General features: G+C 42.5%; 1 protein-coding gene across 1 annotated transcript in view; it reads left to right on the top strand.

Moving 5' to 3' along the window:
- Positions 1 to 20,741, top strand: part of nfatc3a (nuclear factor of activated T cells 3a) — a 42,455-nt gene that overhangs the window by 10,914 nt on the left and 10,800 nt on the right. The window contains exons 2-8 of the mRNA XM_068742551.1: positions 1,810 to 2,983; positions 6,382 to 6,544; positions 14,368 to 14,567; positions 15,017 to 15,189; positions 15,557 to 15,697; positions 18,689 to 18,744; positions 19,091 to 19,217. Of these exons, the coding sequence (XP_068598652.1) occupies positions 1,810 to 2,983; positions 6,382 to 6,544; positions 14,368 to 14,567; positions 15,017 to 15,189; positions 15,557 to 15,697; positions 18,689 to 18,744; positions 19,091 to 19,217 (2,034 nt within the window). The remainder of the gene's footprint in view (positions 1 to 1,809; positions 2,984 to 6,381; positions 6,545 to 14,367; positions 14,568 to 15,016; positions 15,190 to 15,556; positions 15,698 to 18,688; positions 18,745 to 19,090; positions 19,218 to 20,741) is intronic.

Genomic DNA, 20,741 nt, shown 5'->3' with positions numbered 1-20,741 from the left:
AAGATAATATATATATATATTTGACACTGAGTTTCTTTCCTGGCCTCTTGTCTTTCTCTTGCTTCCTGTCAGTCAGATGCTGTTGTCACAGAATCGACTGCTGGGTCTTGTGACATGCAGGCAGAGCCAGTGTGAAGCTGAGCAGCTATAAATAAAGAACTTGCTCCTACTTCCACTGATGTATAAAGAGAAAAACGCAGAAACTAAGAACATAAAACTAAACATTTTGTTATGTTTCTTTGAAACTACCCAAATTGTCTTTTTTTAAACAATAATTACAAAGCTTCATTTTTGGTTTATGGTAAACATTATTTCAGAGAACATTAATATGAGAACTTATGCAAGCTTTTTAGTATTGAAATAGTTTAGTTAGATGCATATTCAGTTATATATACATATATACATAGTACCATCGCTTGCAGACTTGCCTTAGTCTTGACATTACAACCATTTCAGGCTACATTTACCAAAGTACGAGTCTTGGAAGATCTTATGGGCCTGTAGCTATTTCGGAAAGTTAAAATTATAGTAAAAAATTATAATAATTTAAGCTAAATTAGGGCAAACGAGAATACTGATGTTATACTATGATTGTTGTGTTTAGATTATTTATTTAATGTCAGTTGCTGTCAATGAGTTACTTTATGTTTGTGTTTTTATAATGTCTCTTAGATCATGTCAGGGGAACCATACAAAATAAGTGAGCAATTAGTGATAACATTTCTACGATATTTTATCCATAATGCATAAAACATGGCACACGTGAAAATCAGCATTAGAAGAAAAAAAGCATGAATAAAATAATTCATAAAATTATCAATTAAACATTTTTTGCAGAGGAAATTAACTTCTTTGTTGTCGATCACTGGGATTGGGGCCACAGATCGCAGAGCCTATCCATTGTTCATCAATAACAACTTTCAGAGTAGTGCCAGTGTGGACAATGGGCTCTGTTTGGTTGTTTGTAGGTGTGTGTGTGTGTGTGTGTGTGTGTGTGTGTTCACTGGGCCGGATGACCTTTTGTATAAATAGCCTGCCGCCCCTCGCTGTGATGACAACCGACAGCGTGCACCATTGTGTGAATTTGTTTCCTGAGTAGTGCTGCTCATCAGCGCTCCTTTCTGGAACCGTGCCCATATGACTGTCTGCTACCCAGCAACACTCCGGCCTCTAATTTCCTGACCTCGGCTCAATTTCAAGTGTAAACTCACATCCACTCATGGATCTGTGGCGTAGCGCAGTGTTGTGTGAAAACTAGGCTGCAACAGGATGGATCCATTATTGGTTGGAGGAATGCGGTGTCAGCAGGGGAACCCAGAATAATGACCCATTAGATGTTCTGCTCTCGTACCCTCTTACAGCACCAGATAGTTGAAAAGGCCAGGAGGAGAGTCTAGTCCACTCTTCTGGTTTCCCAATTTCTAAATATACAGCTACCAAAACTGTAATATGCAACGCCTTAAATAGGCTTCTAATATCTTGAATGATATTAGGTTGACAGTTTGGCATGAATGTCATTGTTACGCTAAAGATTTCTAGTGCAGGAAAGAAAGATGTGCTTTTCAGCAGAGTTTTGAAGCAGCTCCTATTTTGGAAATGAGTCTAGGACTTAAGGGGCTTTAGGGATCTTTTTAAAAAAGTGTCTTAGGGAATTGTAACTCAAGTTGCAGTCTCTAAATTCTCTAGATATCTTGATGAAAGTGGATGAGGTAGTATTAAGAGTATATATTATTCTACTTTAATAACTGCATTAAGAACTGAAAATGTTCTGCAGTATTTGTGTATGTTAATGTTCTTTTCCTCTTTTAGATCTGGAGCCTGATGACAACAACACATCATTCTACATCCTAAATGTGGGCCAAGCTCAGTCTGTGGTGACCAACCACCAGCCGATTGGCCTGCCTCGTCATGGCATGCAGTCCCACTCCCAGCTCATCAGCACTTCTCCACGCTTTCAGTCACACAAACCAGGATCTGGACCTCCAACTTATGAGGCCCAAGCCTCCAAGTTCGGCACATCCCCTCTGCTGCACTCTGTTCCTCTGGAGGCACCAAAGGCCTTTGAGTGCCCCAGCATCCAGATAACCTCTATCTCCCCTAGCTGCCAGCAGGAGATGTGTGCTAATGTAGCTGACCTCAGGGCAAATGGCCCTGATGGGGACTATCATGGAGACAGGCCGCTGTCGAGAGACCACCTGTATTTGCCCCTTGACCACTCATACCGGGACTCTTCGCTCAGCCCGAGCCCATGCAGCAGCCTCTCCTCCAGAAGCTGGTTCTCTGACGCCTCCTCTTGTGAATCATTCTCACATGTTTATGACGACGTTGAATCCGAGTTAAATGAAGCGGCAGCCCGGTTCACCCTGGGCTCCCCACTTACTTCTCCAGGCTGCGTTTCCCCTCAAACCAGTGGTGCGGTTTTGGAGGACCATCCTCACTGGCAGCACCACCACCCTGCTTTTGTGCACCACTCCCACGCCATCAGCCCTTCACCCCAGCAGTCACCCTGCCACTCACCACGAAACAGTGTCACTGATGAAAATTGGCTCAGCCCAAGGCCACCTTCCAGGCCCTCCTCACGTCCCACCTCACCCTGTGGGAAGAGGCGACACTCTAGCGCTGACATCTGCTACCCTGGCTCGCTGTCTCCTCATCATTCACCCTCACCCACGCCAGGTCCTTCACCTAGGGCCAGCGTGACAGAGGACACCTGGGTTGGCAGTCCCACTGTAGGCATGTCACCCTTCCAATGCTGTCCATCTGAGGCAGACATCCCGTCCAAGACAAGGAAGACCTCACAAGACAGAACAACTATGCAGACTGAGCTGGGTCTAGATGACCAAGGAAATATTTCTCCTAATCTAGACTCTCCTGATGAGACTCTGCACGGCCTAAAAAAGGATGGGTCCGGGGAACAGTTCCTCTCGGTCCCCTCTCACTTCTCATGGAATAAACCCAAGCCTGGACATACGCCTGTATTCAGGTAAATATCCTGCTGTAAAGGAGAGTAAGCTGAACAAACTGAATTTCAATAACTAATCGACATTCAGGTATATCTCACAAATCATTTCATCTTATCCAGATAAAGCATTAGATTCGTGTAAATGTAGAACACTTGGTGGGAGAGGATATGTACAGAAAATGTTCATGTTTATTTTTTATGTGACACAGATTCTTGATGGATTGCCTCCTGAGACTTGGTGTTTTTACTTTCGAGCCACAATGGAGAGTGGAGAAGTGTTTATCTGTATTTTTGTAAACCATTGGGGAACTCACCACTTGGCCAGGTGGCGCATGTCAGCAATGACAAAAACAGTTATTAGGTCAAGGTGAAACTATATCTCAGCAGTAAATGCCATCATAAAGGTTTATAATCATTTTTTGATCTTTGTTGAAAAGTGTAAACAGTGCAATGCAGTATATCTAAATGATTGGTAAGTCTCTGCAGATCAATGTTCAGTAATGGGGGTATCTTTGAGCTTTGTATCAGGCTTTGTATCAGTGGTGTAAACTTATTCACACCGGAGAATATGATCATTTTATTAGTGTGTTTACGGAACGACAGGGGCACGCACACGTCACCATTTCTGTCACATGACTAGGGGATACAATCAAAACGCCCCAATGGAGTTATTGTACGCTGTCTGCTCTTCAATGTGTGCAGCAGATGAAGACATAGCCTTGTTTGTGTGCACTGGTCCCTAGCACTTTAAATCGGCACAGGCCACATTTGGCAAGGGATAACACACACACACACACACACGCACACACATACACACACACACACACACACACACACACACACACACACACACACACATTGCTCAGACTTTCACACAAACCTAAGACTCTCCCGACAGACACTTCAAACTGGGTGACGTTGCCAGCTCTGGGATGAGTAAACATTTGATCTTTTTGTGATCCTCTCTAAAGTGAAATATCCCAAAGCCACAGCTAGGCCTTTCACTGTATTGTGTGTACATGTACAATAAGTGTGCACAGGCTGTAAAGTTATGTACTACTACAACTACTACCTTTACAAACTACTCTATGGGAAATATTGTATGGAGTAAGTTTGTAGTTTAGGAATTGGTGAACATAATGCCAATCAAATAACTGTTGTAGCATCACAATGACCCTATTATGGGTCTAAATATGAAGTATTGATTCTTTTTGGACCTGGAAGTGGATGTACCTACTGGTTGCATCTCTGGTCAAAGGTAATCCGGGAACCAGAAAAAGATGGAGTAACCAGGAAGTAACCAGGAAGTAATGGTAATGGCTTTCTATAAACTACAAAATAACACCGAGGGGTTTATGGGAAAGACTTGCCAAAGGGCCCCTATACCACGGCTGAGACATTTGAGATGGGTTATTCTACGTCAGGACAGATCTCCACTCCTCCAAAAGCTCATATTTCCTCTGTCCTCCTCTACTCATGTTACCATAGCAGCCATGCAAACCCCACACTTCCATGGTTATGTCATGCTGCTGGAAAAGAAAAAAAAACACAAGGGTCACCACTCCTCTGCTGCAATGTTTTAGTCTTTGAGCTATTATTGGGTGAAAAATTCCAAACCTAATTTTAGCAATGGTCCTTTGTTGAACTTTTGGGGATTATAATAGACGTACCCTGCAATGCCGAACGTATAAAATATGAGACGCTTGGCTTCTCATTCTCTAATGCAGTGACAACATGGTTTATTCTCGACTCTTCTCTTCATTAAAGGTTCACATAAACATTTCAAAGGTTCTTGCCACCACCTAATGCATTTGAGTGGAGATACTGCATTTACAAGTCAACAAGTTTATTGACTAGAATTTAATGATCAGCCCAGACCCAATAATAATAAGGGCCAATAAACTTGGTTCTTATCGGGCCAATAATTTACCAATCTGATAGAATTTGTGCATGCCTTATAGACGCAATTTAATTTATGATTGTGTATATTGCTGTACTAAAAACATACAAGCTTTACATCTGCCGCCAAAAATAACTGGGTGATACAAGCAGCTTGTGATAATCCAACAAGCATCTGGATTTCTTAGTTGTCGTTTTTTAATAACGCCTAAGCTATCACACACATAATAACGATAATGATATTTTTTAGTATGTGTACAGTTCAACAAAGCACATTTTGAACCATTCATTTGTTGAACTCCAGCGACACTGTTGTGTCACTGGGGTCACCGGGGCTTCATTCTTGAATAAATCAAAGTTTAATGACAATAAATCCAACAACATTATGGATATTTATGGTTGATTGATGCCAATGTTTTTGGGCTACATTCGGGGCGTACATTCGGATTGAGAGACCTCATTTCTCTGGAGAGGAGTGTTTTGTTTTTGAGCGCAGCTGTTCAAATATGACTTTGGTCTGCATAGATAAAATAGGAGCAGACAGGAAAAACACACAATTCCAGTCTCCTGCAGCACATGTCAAATATATACAGTATTTATGACATATGCACAGACAGCAGCTTACTCACCATCTGACATGTGCTCTCATTCTACCATGCATTCATTTATCCACACAGAAGACTCTGAAGAACCAAAGGACTTACCACAACCCTTCTTTTCTGTGTACTTATGTCATACAACAGTAACCTTAATACCTTTTTATGATGTCATAGTTTTATGATAATATCACAATTCAGCTGCTGTGTAGTTGTTTTTTCTCATCACAGACATGATTATCTGCTTTCTCAGCCTGAAGCGTCAGGCCAATACAATTTATACAGTGGAACCTCGGTTGTCGAACATAATTTGTTCCGTGATACTGTTCAAAAACCGATTTTGAACAGTAAACCGAATACCGAAACTATATAAGTAATGGAAACAAGATTAATCTGTTCCTATGCACCAGATAAATGCCCGTTTATATGGCTACAGTTTTATTAATATGTAACTACGTGTATCTAAAGAACGGATAACATAAAAGTGTAAAAAGTACGAAAAACAAAAGCACAATAAAAGTGAATTTAACCCAATTCGGTATCCTTTACATAGCGGCTTGGCTGCGGTGTCAGGTGGGAGGTGGAGGGACAGAAGGAAGGGGGATTTCTCCATATCGTACTGCAGCAAGGTCCCAGACAGGGACGCTATTTTCATATTTGGCGATTATTTCCTTCTTCAATTCAACAGTTGTTCTCACTACTTTCCTCTTTTCTCTTCCAGTAGTATTACTGCCGCCTTTCTTTGGATCCATGTCTAAGAGCTGATGAGAACAAAGCTAAAAATTAGCACAGTCTTTTCTTGGTCGAAAACCGAGTTGTTCGAGAACCGAGGTGCCACTGTATTTAGCAATAACTACAATTAATTAAGCATGTTTTCTACAATATACTACGGTATGTTTCATGATTTCACTCTCCTCTCTTCAGGACTTCTTCGCTGCCTCCTCTGGATTGGCCACTGCCAAGCCAGTTTGGCCAGTATGACTTGAAGATAGAAGTTCAACCCAAAGCCCACCACCGAGCACACTATGAGACGGAGGGCAGTCGAGGAGCTGTCAAAGCATCATCTGGGGGCCACCCAATTGTCAAGGTAATATTATTTTACTGTTTCCTGGGACATTTTATGCGGTTTATTTGTTAGTAGTGTCCTAAAATCGCACCATTCAGTTGTGCTGAGAAGGTTGTAGGTGAAGGTTTAGTGATTTTATGCTTAAAATATGTCTAAGCTCAAGGATTAGTCGGTTCTTCTTGAGATAAGATTTATTCTCAAAGCAAAAGCATCCAGTAATGTTTCTACCATCCTGAGGATTTAACTCATGTACGGCCAGTGTTGTGACGATGGACACACACTAGCTAACCGCAAAGCCCAGATCTCAGAGCTTGAAAATGTTAGTCAGCAACACACATTTTAGCAGCGGGTTCACGAGATATAGGCTGTTCTCTAATATTCAGGGCGGGTATTTTACCTGTGGTTGAAATATAAAACTTTGTATACCTGGAGAGTTGCTTTTTTAAACACAAAAAGCTATTACAGCAGTATGAATAAGAAGGTGTGCAGGGGTGCACTGCTAGGAATCACTTCGCTCGGAAGTGTGCAGCAGTTCGGTCCATTGCAAAATCATCTCTCAATCATGACTTGTTGAGTGTTCTGTAGAGTTCTACTACAGGGAGGTAAATGGAATCAGGACAAACTAAAAAAAAAAAGTATGTAAGTAAGTAAAAGTATGCATGATACTGGTCCCACTGCGACCATCAACCTAATCCATACTGGCATAGTTTGTGAGTGCTGGTGACAAAGACAATGATGGGGACAATTCTCAGCCCTACGGTGCTTTCCAAGGTGCTGATCCTGTTGGCAGCAGCGGAGCGGTTCTTTGTCCTTTCTCTCTCTACCCTGCCTGGGCCACTATAGATCTGGGCTAAATAAACAGATGCTCTTTATTGTTGAACAACAGCAAACAAGTAACTTCATCAAAGCATGCATCCTGTCCCTTCCTGTTTCTCATCCTGTCTCCCAAACACTCACGTGTTCGGCTGCCAGAGAGCGTGAAAGTCAGGGTGGAGGACAGACTAATGGGTTTTCGTTTTGTGGGTTTCTACGAGGAATGGGCTTTTGTACCGATTGATCCAGCCCGTATGAACCTATGACCTTTTCTTGCAATTTGAGTCAACTTGACAGTTATGGATCGGTTTGTTCCTGACTAATGGTCGCCATGTGTTTTAAGGGTTAAGGTTTTATTTTACACAGATGGATTTGTGTATTGCCATTTGGATCTCTCCCAATGCAGCCACTGTTTTAACAAGCTTTCACGAGGGCTGATGTTTGGATCTCATCTCACAACAAGGCAGGAGGATAAGCAGACAGGCAGGAACGCTGTCACCGTAGACCAGTCAGCTGGTCTGTCATTTGATAGCACCTGTGGGAGATGAGGTATCATAGAGCTATGCCTGCGTTTCTCTGGGAGGGTAGTGAGACAGAGAGCGCAAGAGCGGAAGGTTTCAGCGCCATGAATATTTCAAGAAACAGTGACAAGCTTCCTTTGTGTGTATGACGAAGGTAGCGCCTTGGAGCTGAACCAGGACCATCGTTGTGGAACCCAACAATGGCAGATTTCAGTCAGCAGTTTGGTCCAATCAGCCCAAATAGGATTGCAACGCCTCGCCAACTGCTCTGTTGACCTTTCAATCTTTTATTTTGCACACTGGCGTCTTTTTAGAAATGCAGTCCTATTTGTTTTCCAAATTTTATATCAAGGCATTTTGCATAAATAATAAGAGGTTAAATGCAAATTCTGACTTCTTGACATTGAGCTTGTCGTAATTTTGGTGTTATCTACAGCAATATCTGAAGCGCACTATCGTGACACTCCTCATGGAAAATAAGTCAGACTAAAGGTTCTTGAAAATGTTATTTAATACAGTCAGCCTTAACTTCAGGCTTACAAGGAGGTTCATAGCAAAAGCCCAAAAAAGAAAACATACAAGATCCTTAATTGTAATTGCAGTTATTAATACTTTTGTTATTATGAATAACAGATGTTGTCATTCCCTGGGACGACAGGTGGGACACTAGTTGTCCATTAGATAATTATGCACAATATGCAGCCAAAAAATTTAAATAAATTCAATCAAACAGCTGTGGATACAGCATTTCCTACAGCGAAGCCCAAATTACTACTGTTTGTTGCTTTAGAAACAGCCCCTGTCCTCGTACTTTCAGTCATGCAGGCTCCTTCCAGGCCAATAATTAACCATTTCAGTCTCGGTTAGAGCAAGATTCTATCGTACCATATGTGACAATGCATAATTTATCTGTCAAATGTTTTCAAGCAAGTGTTTGCCGTGCCCGTCCTCGTTCCCCTTTCCCAGAGGGAATCATTTGGTTATTGCACTTTCCTTGTTGAAGCTATTGATTACAGTTTGTGTATTTTGTCACATGTTCTTTGAAACATGTTACGCCCCTTTTTTAATGTAATTAAGCAAAGGCTCCATGCACTGATATCTGCTTAAAAACAAGCAAGAGTAACTGGTTACTCTTATTTTAGGAATACTTCTCAATGATTCTAGGATTAATTTACACAAATATTTTTGAGTGTGGTCTATAAAAATACAATGGTGCCTCAGCACTTGCCCAGCAGGTCTAACAGCCAGTGTTTGTGTACCAAACACCAGCCCTTTACTGTTGAGCCTTTTTGTCTTTTTTCAACAGACACTGCAAAATAGTACCATATCGAAAGGGTGTTTATTCACCCTGTGATGTCATTATTGTTTTGACAGAAACACACACGCACACAGACGTGCGCATGGTGTGTTTTTTGCGCACTGTGAAACAAGTGTGAATAACACTTATTTTCTCAAGGGAGAAAGGCTCTGCTGTTAGAATATGCGAATGAACTTTGTCTGCCACTGAATCTGAACGCATACATTTGGACATTTTTAACAGAACAGACTACATCTTCGCCTCGTCTGCATGGCAAGTTGAAATTAGTGAATGTTTTATTCACTGACAGCACGTATAACAATTCAAATATTAAAATCTTCCTTTTTGATTATTTGAAAATAACTAAGATCCATACGGGTCTTAGTTATTTACAATAGCCGTGACCACTTGGTGGTTTAAAAAATAAATCACTGTAGCAGCATGACTTTGTCCATGCTTGGCTGATTGGCTGTTTAAGCCATTCCTCTGGGCCTCGCTGCAGACCATATTTGGTGCACCTGTTGCTAGGAGACATTTAAGCCCAAAGCCTCTCCGGCTGCCTTAGGTATCCTTCTGTGCATTTAACCAGCTTAATTGAGTGCTGCTGCACCCACACCGCTTTAAGGAGCCCCTCTGGTATTACCTGATGTTTTGGATAAAGGCAAGCCCACACAGCACAAAATGATATAGTCACATAAATACTGCGTAGGACTGTGCTTTATTACAACTTTGACAACAACAAAAAACAGTTGGACAAAATAGCACAGTCCACTTTTAAACTTGTTTTGACAATTAATAAATGTAAATGAAGACATGGTGTCATAAATTTGAAAAACAATATGACAGAAACTGTCCAAACCAGCCTTATTTTATATTTACACCAGCGTTAAAATAATAATACTAATTTAAGCTCTAATGCTTGAATGCACGGCTCTGATCTTTCTGTCGCAATATTTTGTATTTTCAGACTTGAACGCCTTCTCTCGTTCTGCCCTCTCTCTCTTCCTCATATTTGCTTTCTCTTCTGTTTCTTGCCGTCTTGCTTTTGATTTCCTCTGGGCGGTACTGTCCATGTGAGTCTAGTGATTTTACTATAGACTGGCCGTCGTAATGGGTCAGTAAACAGACAACAATGCGGTGGCTCTGTGCGGACCCGATGGGTTTGTTCTGCTTTGCCCTACGACTGCATTCGTTGTAAACCTTCCGAAAGCTTGCCGTTCATATTTTGTAATCAGGCAAAGCTCACAGCAAGGAAACAGTCCCCGAGAGATGGGTGAGTGAAGCAAAAGTGTGTGTGTGTGTGTGTGTGTGTGTGTGTGTTCATGTGAGCTCAGAGTGGGGGAGAGAGAGAGAGAGGGTGGGGGAGGATACAATTGGGATGAGTTTGTACCAGTCTAGCAAGGCCATATACAGCCCTCATGCAGTATACAGTAAACGCGCTTGTGTGTGTCACAGTGTGTGCGTGCATGTATCGACCTTGTTTAAACAAACAGTCAACCAGCCCCCTGGCTCTCTGTGCTCTCCCTCGTGTGCTGGGCAAACAGGAAAGCTGCGTGAGCGCTCTGTGTGTACGTGTGTCCATAGATCCCAGGTCGCGGTGCCACGGCGGCAAAGTCACCGTCATATAAAGTGGCCTTGACTAACGCTAACTCTACCTCTAGCCTTTCCAGCACAAACTGAAGGGCTGTAGTTTACACCAATAGTTTATGTAGCTGCTCGCTTACACATGTGCACACACACACACACACACAGCCTCACTATGGCAACAGTGGAGCAACACAGGGAAACAACTTGGCAGAGTCAGGGCGCTCGCTCGCTGTGAGAAAGTGTCGCGTTACGGCAGGGCGCTGCAGCTGATGTAGGTGAGAGGCGAGGACAGCGCCGGGAAGGAGTGACAGAGAGAAAATATGAGGAAAGAGATAAAAAAGAAGAAGGTGGGATAATAAAATGAGCGAGAGGAATATATATATATACCTGTGTGTGTATATATAAACTAATTAATTAATGAAATGACGTTTGCTACATATAATTCCTCATCATATCAAAGCTCCAAGAGGCTGCATTAGCTCTAAAACCTGTCCTTCTTTGACGCTGTCATTTATCCTATATTTTACCCGCTTTGGAGCCTGGGTGACCGGCAGCGTATTTATGCACGCACCGATACGAGCTGGTTTTCCCCTCAGCTTGCTAGCCTTATTACCGGATCAGGGGAACAGATGAAGGCCAAAAATAAGTTCAGACTTTATTTAGTGGGGGCTGGATACGTAACCATATCCAGCCGTTTTATTTTAAGGGAGAGAGTTCATCCTAGACTCGAGCCACAGTCGGGAGCAGCAGTTCTAAGTTAGGCTTCACAAGCACAGGCCCAGGGACGACATGTGACTGGTTTTAATGTCAGTGTGGTTCATGAAGGTTTCTCCATTGGGCCGTTTTCTGTCCGGCTGGACTCTGGACAGGCAACAACGTGGGCAGCTAAAGGTGCAAAGAACACCCTCCTGTGGTATTTCTCACTCAAGCACAGATTTGTGGAATGTGGGACACACCAATAGTGTGTGTTGTCTGCATTTCACTGTTGAGACGCCACCTCCGACCCATATTTATCCATGTGCGTTTGTTTACATGCGCCTGTTTGCAGCCGGTGCTTTGACTGAAGGTGCCAATGGGGTTCCGGCAGTGCGCTTGGACCACTGTTTGAGGAGTTTGTGGGATCATTGCTAGATGTACAACATAGTGTTAGAATGCTGATCGCATGGCACACTGTGTTATTTCGGCTGCCGAGTGTCTCTCAGCGAAACAAAGGATACAGCTTGATTCAGAGTTCGACTCGGTGTCAACTGACTGAAGTAAACGCTTTCTTTCTGACTCCCTAATAAGCTTTCTCTTGTTGATTCGTTGATTGGAAAGAGCTCCTGGTCTGTGTGTGTGTGTGTTTGCCAACACTGGCTTTACAACAAATTCCCCATGTGCAGAGACAGAAAATAGAGAAGAAGAGCCAGAGGCAGGGAGCAAAGGTACGGTATTTAAATGGCATAAAAGGGAGGAGAAATAAACAAAAAAAACAAGGCACTATTTTGTTTCTCAGTAACTTTTTGCAGTGTTGCGTTAAACAGATCAAATAAATCTTGGCGAACTGCTGCTTTTCTACTTTTTCTCTTCATCTTCTACGCTGTACTCTCACAGATACATTTCTCCAGACACTGTTCACACATTTTATGCTGTCTGGAACACACATGGTGTGACAAATAAACAGCCACTGATTTATAGACATGGACACACGTGTAAATGTGCTGTGTGTCTGAACTCACTTCCACAGTGTGCAGACATGATAATAAAACAAGCGACTCAAGCCACAAGGCTGTTGATTCCTTTGACTAAATGTCCCGTTAAATCCAGAATAATGGTGTCATTTATAATCATTGGATCCATGCAGACTGGGGTGCATAATTATCTGTTCGCCCTATTACTAGCAAGACTTGGACTTTCATGTGGCTCTTAAGATCTAATGTGGTTTTCCAAGATAAACCTTTTTACTGGCAATTGGGCCTCAGCGGGGTTCTTGGTGTAACTTCCTTCCAAATACATTTTGCGCGTCGCATTCAGTGATTCCAGCATGAAGTCGAGGTAGTTGGCATGCAAGCTCTTCATCACTAACCTAGTTTTGTTACTTTTGTCTGGACAGCCGTGTACGTCCATTGTGATGGTTTACATGTGCAAAGACATACAAACTGCTGCTACAATACAAACCACGCCGTGGCAATTCTAGTTTAAGCTGGTTTTAACGAAAGCAGTGGAAATATCTCAACCCAAGTCACCTCTTTGCTTCCACCCACTACAATTTTGGAGAAACATTGGCACAACGGTGCGCGGCAAACCCGCTAGGCAGGAAATGGCCAGTAGCCAAGCTGTGGTGGGGTTGAAATTGGCAGATCCTGGGGTGAAACGGCAATGAATGGCCTAGTTCTTCTCAATGGGCTGCCGTCCCTCTGAGCTGGAGGTGTGGGACAGAACTTTGGGAGTGTGTGTGTGTGTGTGTGGGGTGGGGGATTGCAGCGGGTGTGTGCCATCTCGCCGCCATGCAGTCTGCCAAGTACAACATTACAACAGTCGTGTGACTGTGTGACCTTTGTTTGTTCTGTCCCTCTGAGGACACTATGTCCTGCTCCCCACTTTCTGCCTGACATGCAACACTTTTCTTTCACTGAGCATCTCGACCAATGTGCCGGGGCTCCACTGCTGAGGCGGGGTTTGTGGAGTCTCGGTGTTGAACAGCCAGGTTGGCACACACAAACCACTGGTTCTTTTTTACACTATTAGCCATAGTATAGGAGACCTCCAAGATGATTATGCAACCTCTCTGAGTCGTCACGGGGGGGCTCCAAGCTACACAGAATGATGTTAACCATCGACCATTTTTGGATGACTGTCTGGGAAATTTTCATGCAGTCACATCACGGGGAAAAGGTTTGGGTTTGGACTCCAGCGGTTGTAGTACGCTAACAACAAGCATTTAAATACGCACCAGTATCATAAACTGGTGCGGCCGCTCCATCTCGTTGCACTGCCTTCTGGCATGTTTACCTCAAATTTGATCAATTGTGTAATTTTGAATAAAGAGTCCTTTTTTGTTTACCGGGCATTCCTTTGATCTTTTACACGGAAGGTAATTTTAAGGCAAAATAATTTGGTCGTGTAATAGCATGAAATATGACATCTAAAGTTAAATGGACAAATTAATAAAAGTGCACGAATATATTGCTGTGCTGCTTTGGTGATTATAATTTGGATTTAGGCTCAATCCAGGGGTTGGTTTTGTTTTCACATCAGATCTCAAGTACTATTCCATTTTCTTTCGGTTGAAAAGACTGGTCTGTACAGATTGCTAGGGACGTTGGAGGTGACATGTCCTTGCATTGTCCTGCACAGAATCCTGTAAAAGGGTAGGCTTGCGTGAGACTACTAGTAGACAACATGTGTCAAATTGGTTGTAGTCCAAAGTGACAGATGAATCTCCAGCGGCCCTGCCAGAAATAATGCAACACCCTCGACCTGACATTTAGATTCCCTCCTAAAAAGGTGGCCCTCTGAAGGCCAAGGGAATGACTGGAGTATTCCTTGGTTCACACCTCTCATCTGGACTCCAAGAAATTTCATGTTTTATCCTCCCTGTCTCTCTCTCTCTCTCTCTCTCTCTGTCTCCGTCTGTCATGTCTTAGCTCTTTGGCTACAACGAGAAGCCTGTCAACCTACAGATGTTCATTGGAACGGCAGACGACCGTTACTTGAGGCCGCATGCCTTCTACCAGGTGCACAGGATCACCGGGAAAACCGTAGCAACAACCAGCCAAGAAATTGTACTTTCCAGCACCAAAGTTCTAGAAATTCCTCTCTTGCCTGAAAACAACATGTCAGCCAGGTAGGTGTCAGAAGCACCGCAGGGTTCCATTACTCAGTAATGAGCTTAGCTCCGTGACGGAAGCCTTGTCCAATAACAGAATAACAACATTTTTGATCGTACGGGGGTTTTAACGGAGTTGATGGATTTTCTTCATTTAAACAGGAGAATTGTGTGGGGAAGCAACATTTGACGGTTTCCTATGCAGCAGAGACGTTTATGTGATCCTGCATTACCGTACTTGAATGATCATATGTATGTGTTGTCTGGTTTTATTTACATTGCAGGCATGTCCTTATGTACAGCTGTAATAAATCAGAGCCACTTAATTCACCTTTTATTGCCACCCCCCCCGATGTGCTTATAGTTGTTTTTAGTATTCCCAGGCCTCCACTACTTATATATGTCACGCATGATTGCTAGCCCGTCGGTGCGGCACGGGGTGAACAATTTTTCCCTCTACTTTCCAGCATCGACTGCGCTGGCATCCTTAAGCTGCGAAACTCAGACATTGAGCTCCGGAAGGGGGAAACGGACATAGGAAGAAAGAACACGCGGGTCCGTGTGGTGTTCAGAGTGCACATCCCACAACCCAATGGGAAGGTGCTTTCACTACAAGCTGCCTCTATTCCCGTGGAATGCTGTGAGTGTCCCTTAGCCTTGAGTGTCTCACCCAAACATACTCATTCAGAAGAAAAACCCATGCAGAGTATTCAAATTGTTAAAAATGCAAACTCTCTCTCTATATATATATCTATATCTATATTTATTTATTTTTAAATTACGTCTTTTGATTATACTGTTTTAAGGTACTGATAGAAATCTGTAGTCTTCTTTAAAGCCATCCTTCTTTGTCAGAGTTTTGTGTTTTGAACTGCGTGATTAGATGTTACTGGTAATTCATCTGTGTACATTGAAGTACCACAAACTTAACAGAAAATTGACTGCAGTGTGACAGCGCAGCAAATAAGCATCCTCTTTTGTCCTCAACCAACTTGCTTCTCTTCCAGCCCAGCGTTCAGCCCAAGAGCTGCCCCAGGTTGAGAAAGCCAGCCCAACCAGCTGCCTGGTCAGCGGGGGAGAAGAAATGGCCATCACTGGCTCCAACTTCTTCCCAGAGTCCAAGGTCATCTTCCTGGAAAAAGGCGCTGGTATGTGTTACGCCCCCCGCACAGCGTCTTAGATCCGAACCACTGCTGCCGGAACGGCTTGCAAGAAAAAAGTTGTTTCGTGCTTGTCTGAGACCGGAGGGGGCATTTGAATAAAATGTTCACGTCATTGACTGTATGTGGTCTGTTTGCCGGTTTTGCTATTTGCTTGTAAAAAGCAAACAAGCTTTTGTAAATGTACTGATGAGTCTTGTATTGTATCAGTTTACCAAAAGTATTGAAATCAACATATATTTGAACCATCAACTTCATCTTATTTAATGTAATTCATCGTTAATGTAATGTAAGCATGAATTGTCCTCAGAAAAATGCAAAGTCAGGTCCATTTGTCCATGTTCACTCAGAAAGAAGGCACATATCAAGCAGAATGACGCAAACTCCTAAAGAGAGCCTTAAACAGAGGCGGTGCTTCCTCTGCATGATTTCTTCCTTTTTTGCTTAAAAATAAAAAAAAGAAGTCCGTTAAGTCACAAGAAATGCATATATATGACACATGACCTGGAACGTTTAAACATTTGTGAGGAAAGTGCATGTCCAGGAATGAATGACTAAATAATGAATGATGACCAAAAGACCAGTCTCTTTACTGAAAGGTGGAAAAACTACTGGTTACAACTACTGACCTCATAATACATCTACCGGTTTACATGTAGATGTATATTTGCAGCTACATCTATAGCCTGTACTACGCATCATTTTATGCGTAGCCTTGAATATTGAATAATAATCTTGAATATTTATGATTTCGTTCCCCCACACTTATTAGCACATAAAGTCAAAATGGCACATTCTGAATGAGCAATTATTGCTTTTAGTTGGAAAGCCGGTGTAGAACCACGGTCACTGCTGGATGGACTTCTATTGAGTGCTTTTGCTTTTACCAGATATGTGAAGAGAGCAGGTTATAGAGGTGATTATTGTAGAGTAGCAAAGAAGTATTTATTACTTTAAAGGTTGTTTACATCTGTTTAACTGATGCCATGGCTGAAGAGATGACTTGGATAAGCTCCCGAGGTTTTTCCACTATACCTTTTTTTAATCCCTCAGTTTGTTGTGTCTCATCCGTTTTCTCTTTTGTACACCGTTCCATTATGAAGCACGTGTAGGCGTTCCCTCAGATGGAAAGTTTAAGTGAATAACATTCATTGAGCCGGTTTCTGCCTGCCCAGGCTGCCATTGTGATGTGCAGCAGCAAGTTGACACATGGCAGGGTTGAGTGCGGTTGCATTAGTGAGAGACATTCTCTGAGATTTTGGAATGTCCTTCGATCTTTAAGGAATGTCAGGTGAAGCATGGCAGCAAAAAGCAGCGCGGTTGAAACAAGTCAGCGATGGTCAAGTAGTAGAAGCCAGAGGGAATTGTATTTTGTTAGGGAGGAAAATTGAGGCCCCAGGGTGCATGAAGGGAGCAGATGGAAGTGTGTGTATGTGTGTGTGTGTGCGCACGCACATATTTTTTCATGCCGGTGGGAGGGGGGGTGATTTAGCCTTTGCAAATGATCCCTCTCATCCTGACTAATCCACCTGCTTTAGAGCAGAAAGGCACTGATTGAAATAAGTATAGGAATGGAAGAAAACAAAGAGAAACGGTGGCCGATATTTTTCCATCTCTCTTAATTGAAGGACGACGGAAGATTCATGAGGAAAAGGAGCGGCCAGCCTATTGGTGCTAACATGCAAAGATTAAGGAATACTATGCACATACTATGAATGGATTTATATTCAAAGCAGACAAATGCCTCTAACAAGTTGATTCATGTTTCCCCCCCCTTCCTGATATATTCTTAATTCTTAGCACTTGTATGTTTCAGATCATCAAACAAATAAATAAAAACAAACAAAACATGAAATCATGAATTAGCTGTGATTGACCCTGCCGTTAAACACGATGATGGAAGTGTGACAGTCCAGAAAATCCTGAGGGACAGACAGTATCTGTCCATCAGTTCATGACCCGAAGCTCAAGAGCACTTGGGTTGTCCAGCAGGACAATGATCCCAATCTCCAGACTCAAGTCTGAATTAGATACTGTGGAATAACCTTAAAGAAGCGGTTCATGCTCGAAGACGCCACAATCTGGCCGAATTAAAACAATTGCACAAAGAAGAGTGGAAAGAAAGAAAGTCTCTCTGTAAATGAACTTGTTATTTCTTTATTTTAAGTTATTTTAAGCTTTATTTAGTCAACAAATAGTTGAGGGGAGAAAACAATAAAAGACTTCAAACATTTCAGGTCGACAGAAGTATGTCTTGCTATTTAGATGCTCCATGTCACTGAGTTAGTGTGGTGTGAGGTTCCTGCTGGTGCGTGTCGTTTGACGGAGCATGTGGGGCCCTGGATCCGGCCTGTTGAATGTCAACAAGCTGTGCTGTAATATAACGCACGTCTGTCAGCTGCAAAGACGCTGAAGGTCATTTGCACATTGAGAGAACGCACTCCACGCAGAATATTTAAGCTCTTCTTTCACAATAGTGAGCACCTCTTTAGGTTTATGATTGGCTAATGCATGAATGGATTCTGAGAAATAATGCTAGCGTGAAATCACAATAGTTGAGTCGTCCATTTATAAGGTACAGTGTCAGCTGGATTTTGAGAGGAAGCTAAATATCTCAAATATTACAAGTCTTCCAGTTGAGTGTTTACTTTTTAAAATCTATATTTAGGCCAGGCCTCTCTGCAGACATGTTGCAGATGTCTGACAGTGGTATTTGTGGGGATCTTTTGGGTTTTGGGGAAGAGGCCACGCAGGTGCAGAGCACACGCAGTCTTTAGTAAAAGCCATTATTTTGCCTTTCAAATACCTACACACTCCTGTTTGCATTTAAAATAGAACTTCAAATTTGGTGGTCTCAATCATATTTAATGTAAAAACAAGGAGTGGCTGAAATAATGAAAGTATTAGCTCACTATTTAGGATGAGGCTTTTCAGAAACATTTAGTTGCATAATATTTATTTCTAAATCATTCCTTCTAGATGGGCGACCACAGTGGGAAGTTGAGGCAAAAATACTCCGCGATAAGTCTCAAGTAGTAAGTACACGTTCATTTATTGATTGTAATATATGTTTTTATCCGACCCTCTATCCTTTCTTTTTTCTTTCTTTTATTTAAAATACGCTCTAAAAAAAAAAAGTGTCTGCACGGTGGCGCAGTGGTTAGCGCTGTTGCCCCACAGCCAGAAGGTTCCGGGTTTAATTCCTTTCTGTGCAAAATGTGGATGTTCTCCCCATGTCTGCATGGGTTCTCTCCAGGTTCTCCGTAAACATGCAGCTTAGGTGAATTGGTGCCAGCGTCCCTGTTCATCTATTTTTGCCATTATGTTTTGTTGACATAAAGTAAACCTGTAAATAACACACATAAACATTTTATTTTGTAGTCTTGCATTGTTGTGGACGTCCCCCCCTACCACAGTAAGACTGTGGGCTCGGCTGTGCAGGTGCAATTTTATGTCTGTAATGGCAAGCGGAAAAGGAGCCAGTCCCAACGCTTCACTTACCTTTCAGGTGAGAGAAATTCTTTTCATGACGTTTTGGGGTTTTTGTCTTTTTTTCCACGGAACTTAGATCTAAACAGGCGGAACAGATAAGGGAACTCAAGCTTGCTGTTCTTATACAGTGTTTAGGTTGTTGAATATTTAACTTGTATTTATTTATTGAAAGTGAAGAATTCAAGATTTACTGTGCATTCCTTTTTGATACATTGCTTCCTGCCTCTCTAGGCGACAAGAAAAAGTTTGACTGACAGCGGGGACAGTTGTAAAATACCGGTAGTCTTCGTATGGGCGTTAGTAACCCGATTCCTCTTTCCTTATCCAAATAAATGTTTTTTTAGAATGAGTTCTTCCACAAACTAAAATATTAACTCCTGTCAAATGTTCTATATGAAGTCTAGTCTGACCACCAAGGCAACCTCATTTCGTGTGCTGCGTTGTTTACAGTCAGGGGAACCTTTCTGCACGTAGACCTTGGTACATGGTTCGATGTCATTATTGTAACATCAACGAAACTCTGTGTTCATGTTTTTGATCCGAACGTTTCCTTTATATTTTAATTCCTTGTTCATTTCTACCTGTTTGATATTCTTAGTGTAGTTTTGCCTCTTGAAGCCAATTTAAAAAAAAGACTGTGGGCAGAATATAACAGCACATGACTACAACCTATGAGTTTCACCACAGCATTGTGTGTGTTTGTGTGTGTATGCATCGAAGCAGCCTTGTCCCTCCACCCACCCATTCTTTCTGTTTGAAAGCACAGCCACTCTGCACCAACAGTTCCTGTTTTCACCATTTGGCAGATTAAGGCAGCCAATCAGGACACCACAGAGTTACCCTGTAAATAGTGAACCGTGCGCTGTGCTGCAGATCCCCTGATCCAGCTCATGGCTGACTTCTGAGAACATTGATGGGAATTAAAAGTATTTATTCCTGCTTTTGCATTTTGAAGTTGTTTATTGTCAGACAGCGGGGCTTTTCAAGCTTAATTATGTGCTGTTTCAATCTAGAGTTTGCTACCCTTTCCTGGCCTGTGATATCTCTGCAGCTTCATGGTTTGCCAGAATGACCCTTGTGTCTCTATCCCAGAGGCATGATGGGGTGAGAAGAGGGCACGATTCGTTTATTTTACTGGTCTGATCTGGGCCCCTGGGCACTAAGCTTCTCTTCCCACACTACATTTCACATGATGGCACCCGGACTGACGACATATGCTCTCCCTCCGATTCAGAGCTGGATAAAAATAAAACTCACTGTCATAAGGCAGCAGATTGGAAAGTAGGCTACAGCTTTGCCTAGCAGTGCTGTGAGCTTTCCCAGTCAAAGGGAATGACCCCATTTACTTTCAAAAATGTCATTCGGTTTTGCAAATGCTTCTTTCAGCTGGACGTATGCCCATTTCACAATCTTTTAATATCTGAGAATATGTTCACTGCTTTGAAGTTCTGGCCAACAGTTTTGCTGACATAGTTCATCTTGAAAGCCATGAAGCGCGGCGGTTAGTGAGGACTGATAATAAAGAACAATAATGTCTAAA

Source organism: Brachionichthys hirsutus, chromosome 1, assembly GCF_040956055.1.
Source record: "Brachionichthys hirsutus isolate HB-005 chromosome 1, CSIRO-AGI_Bhir_v1, whole genome shotgun sequence".
Classification (NCBI taxonomy): Eukaryota; Metazoa; Chordata; class Actinopteri; order Lophiiformes; family Brachionichthyidae; genus Brachionichthys; species Brachionichthys hirsutus.
This window is presented reverse-complemented; position numbering and strand designations above follow the sequence as displayed.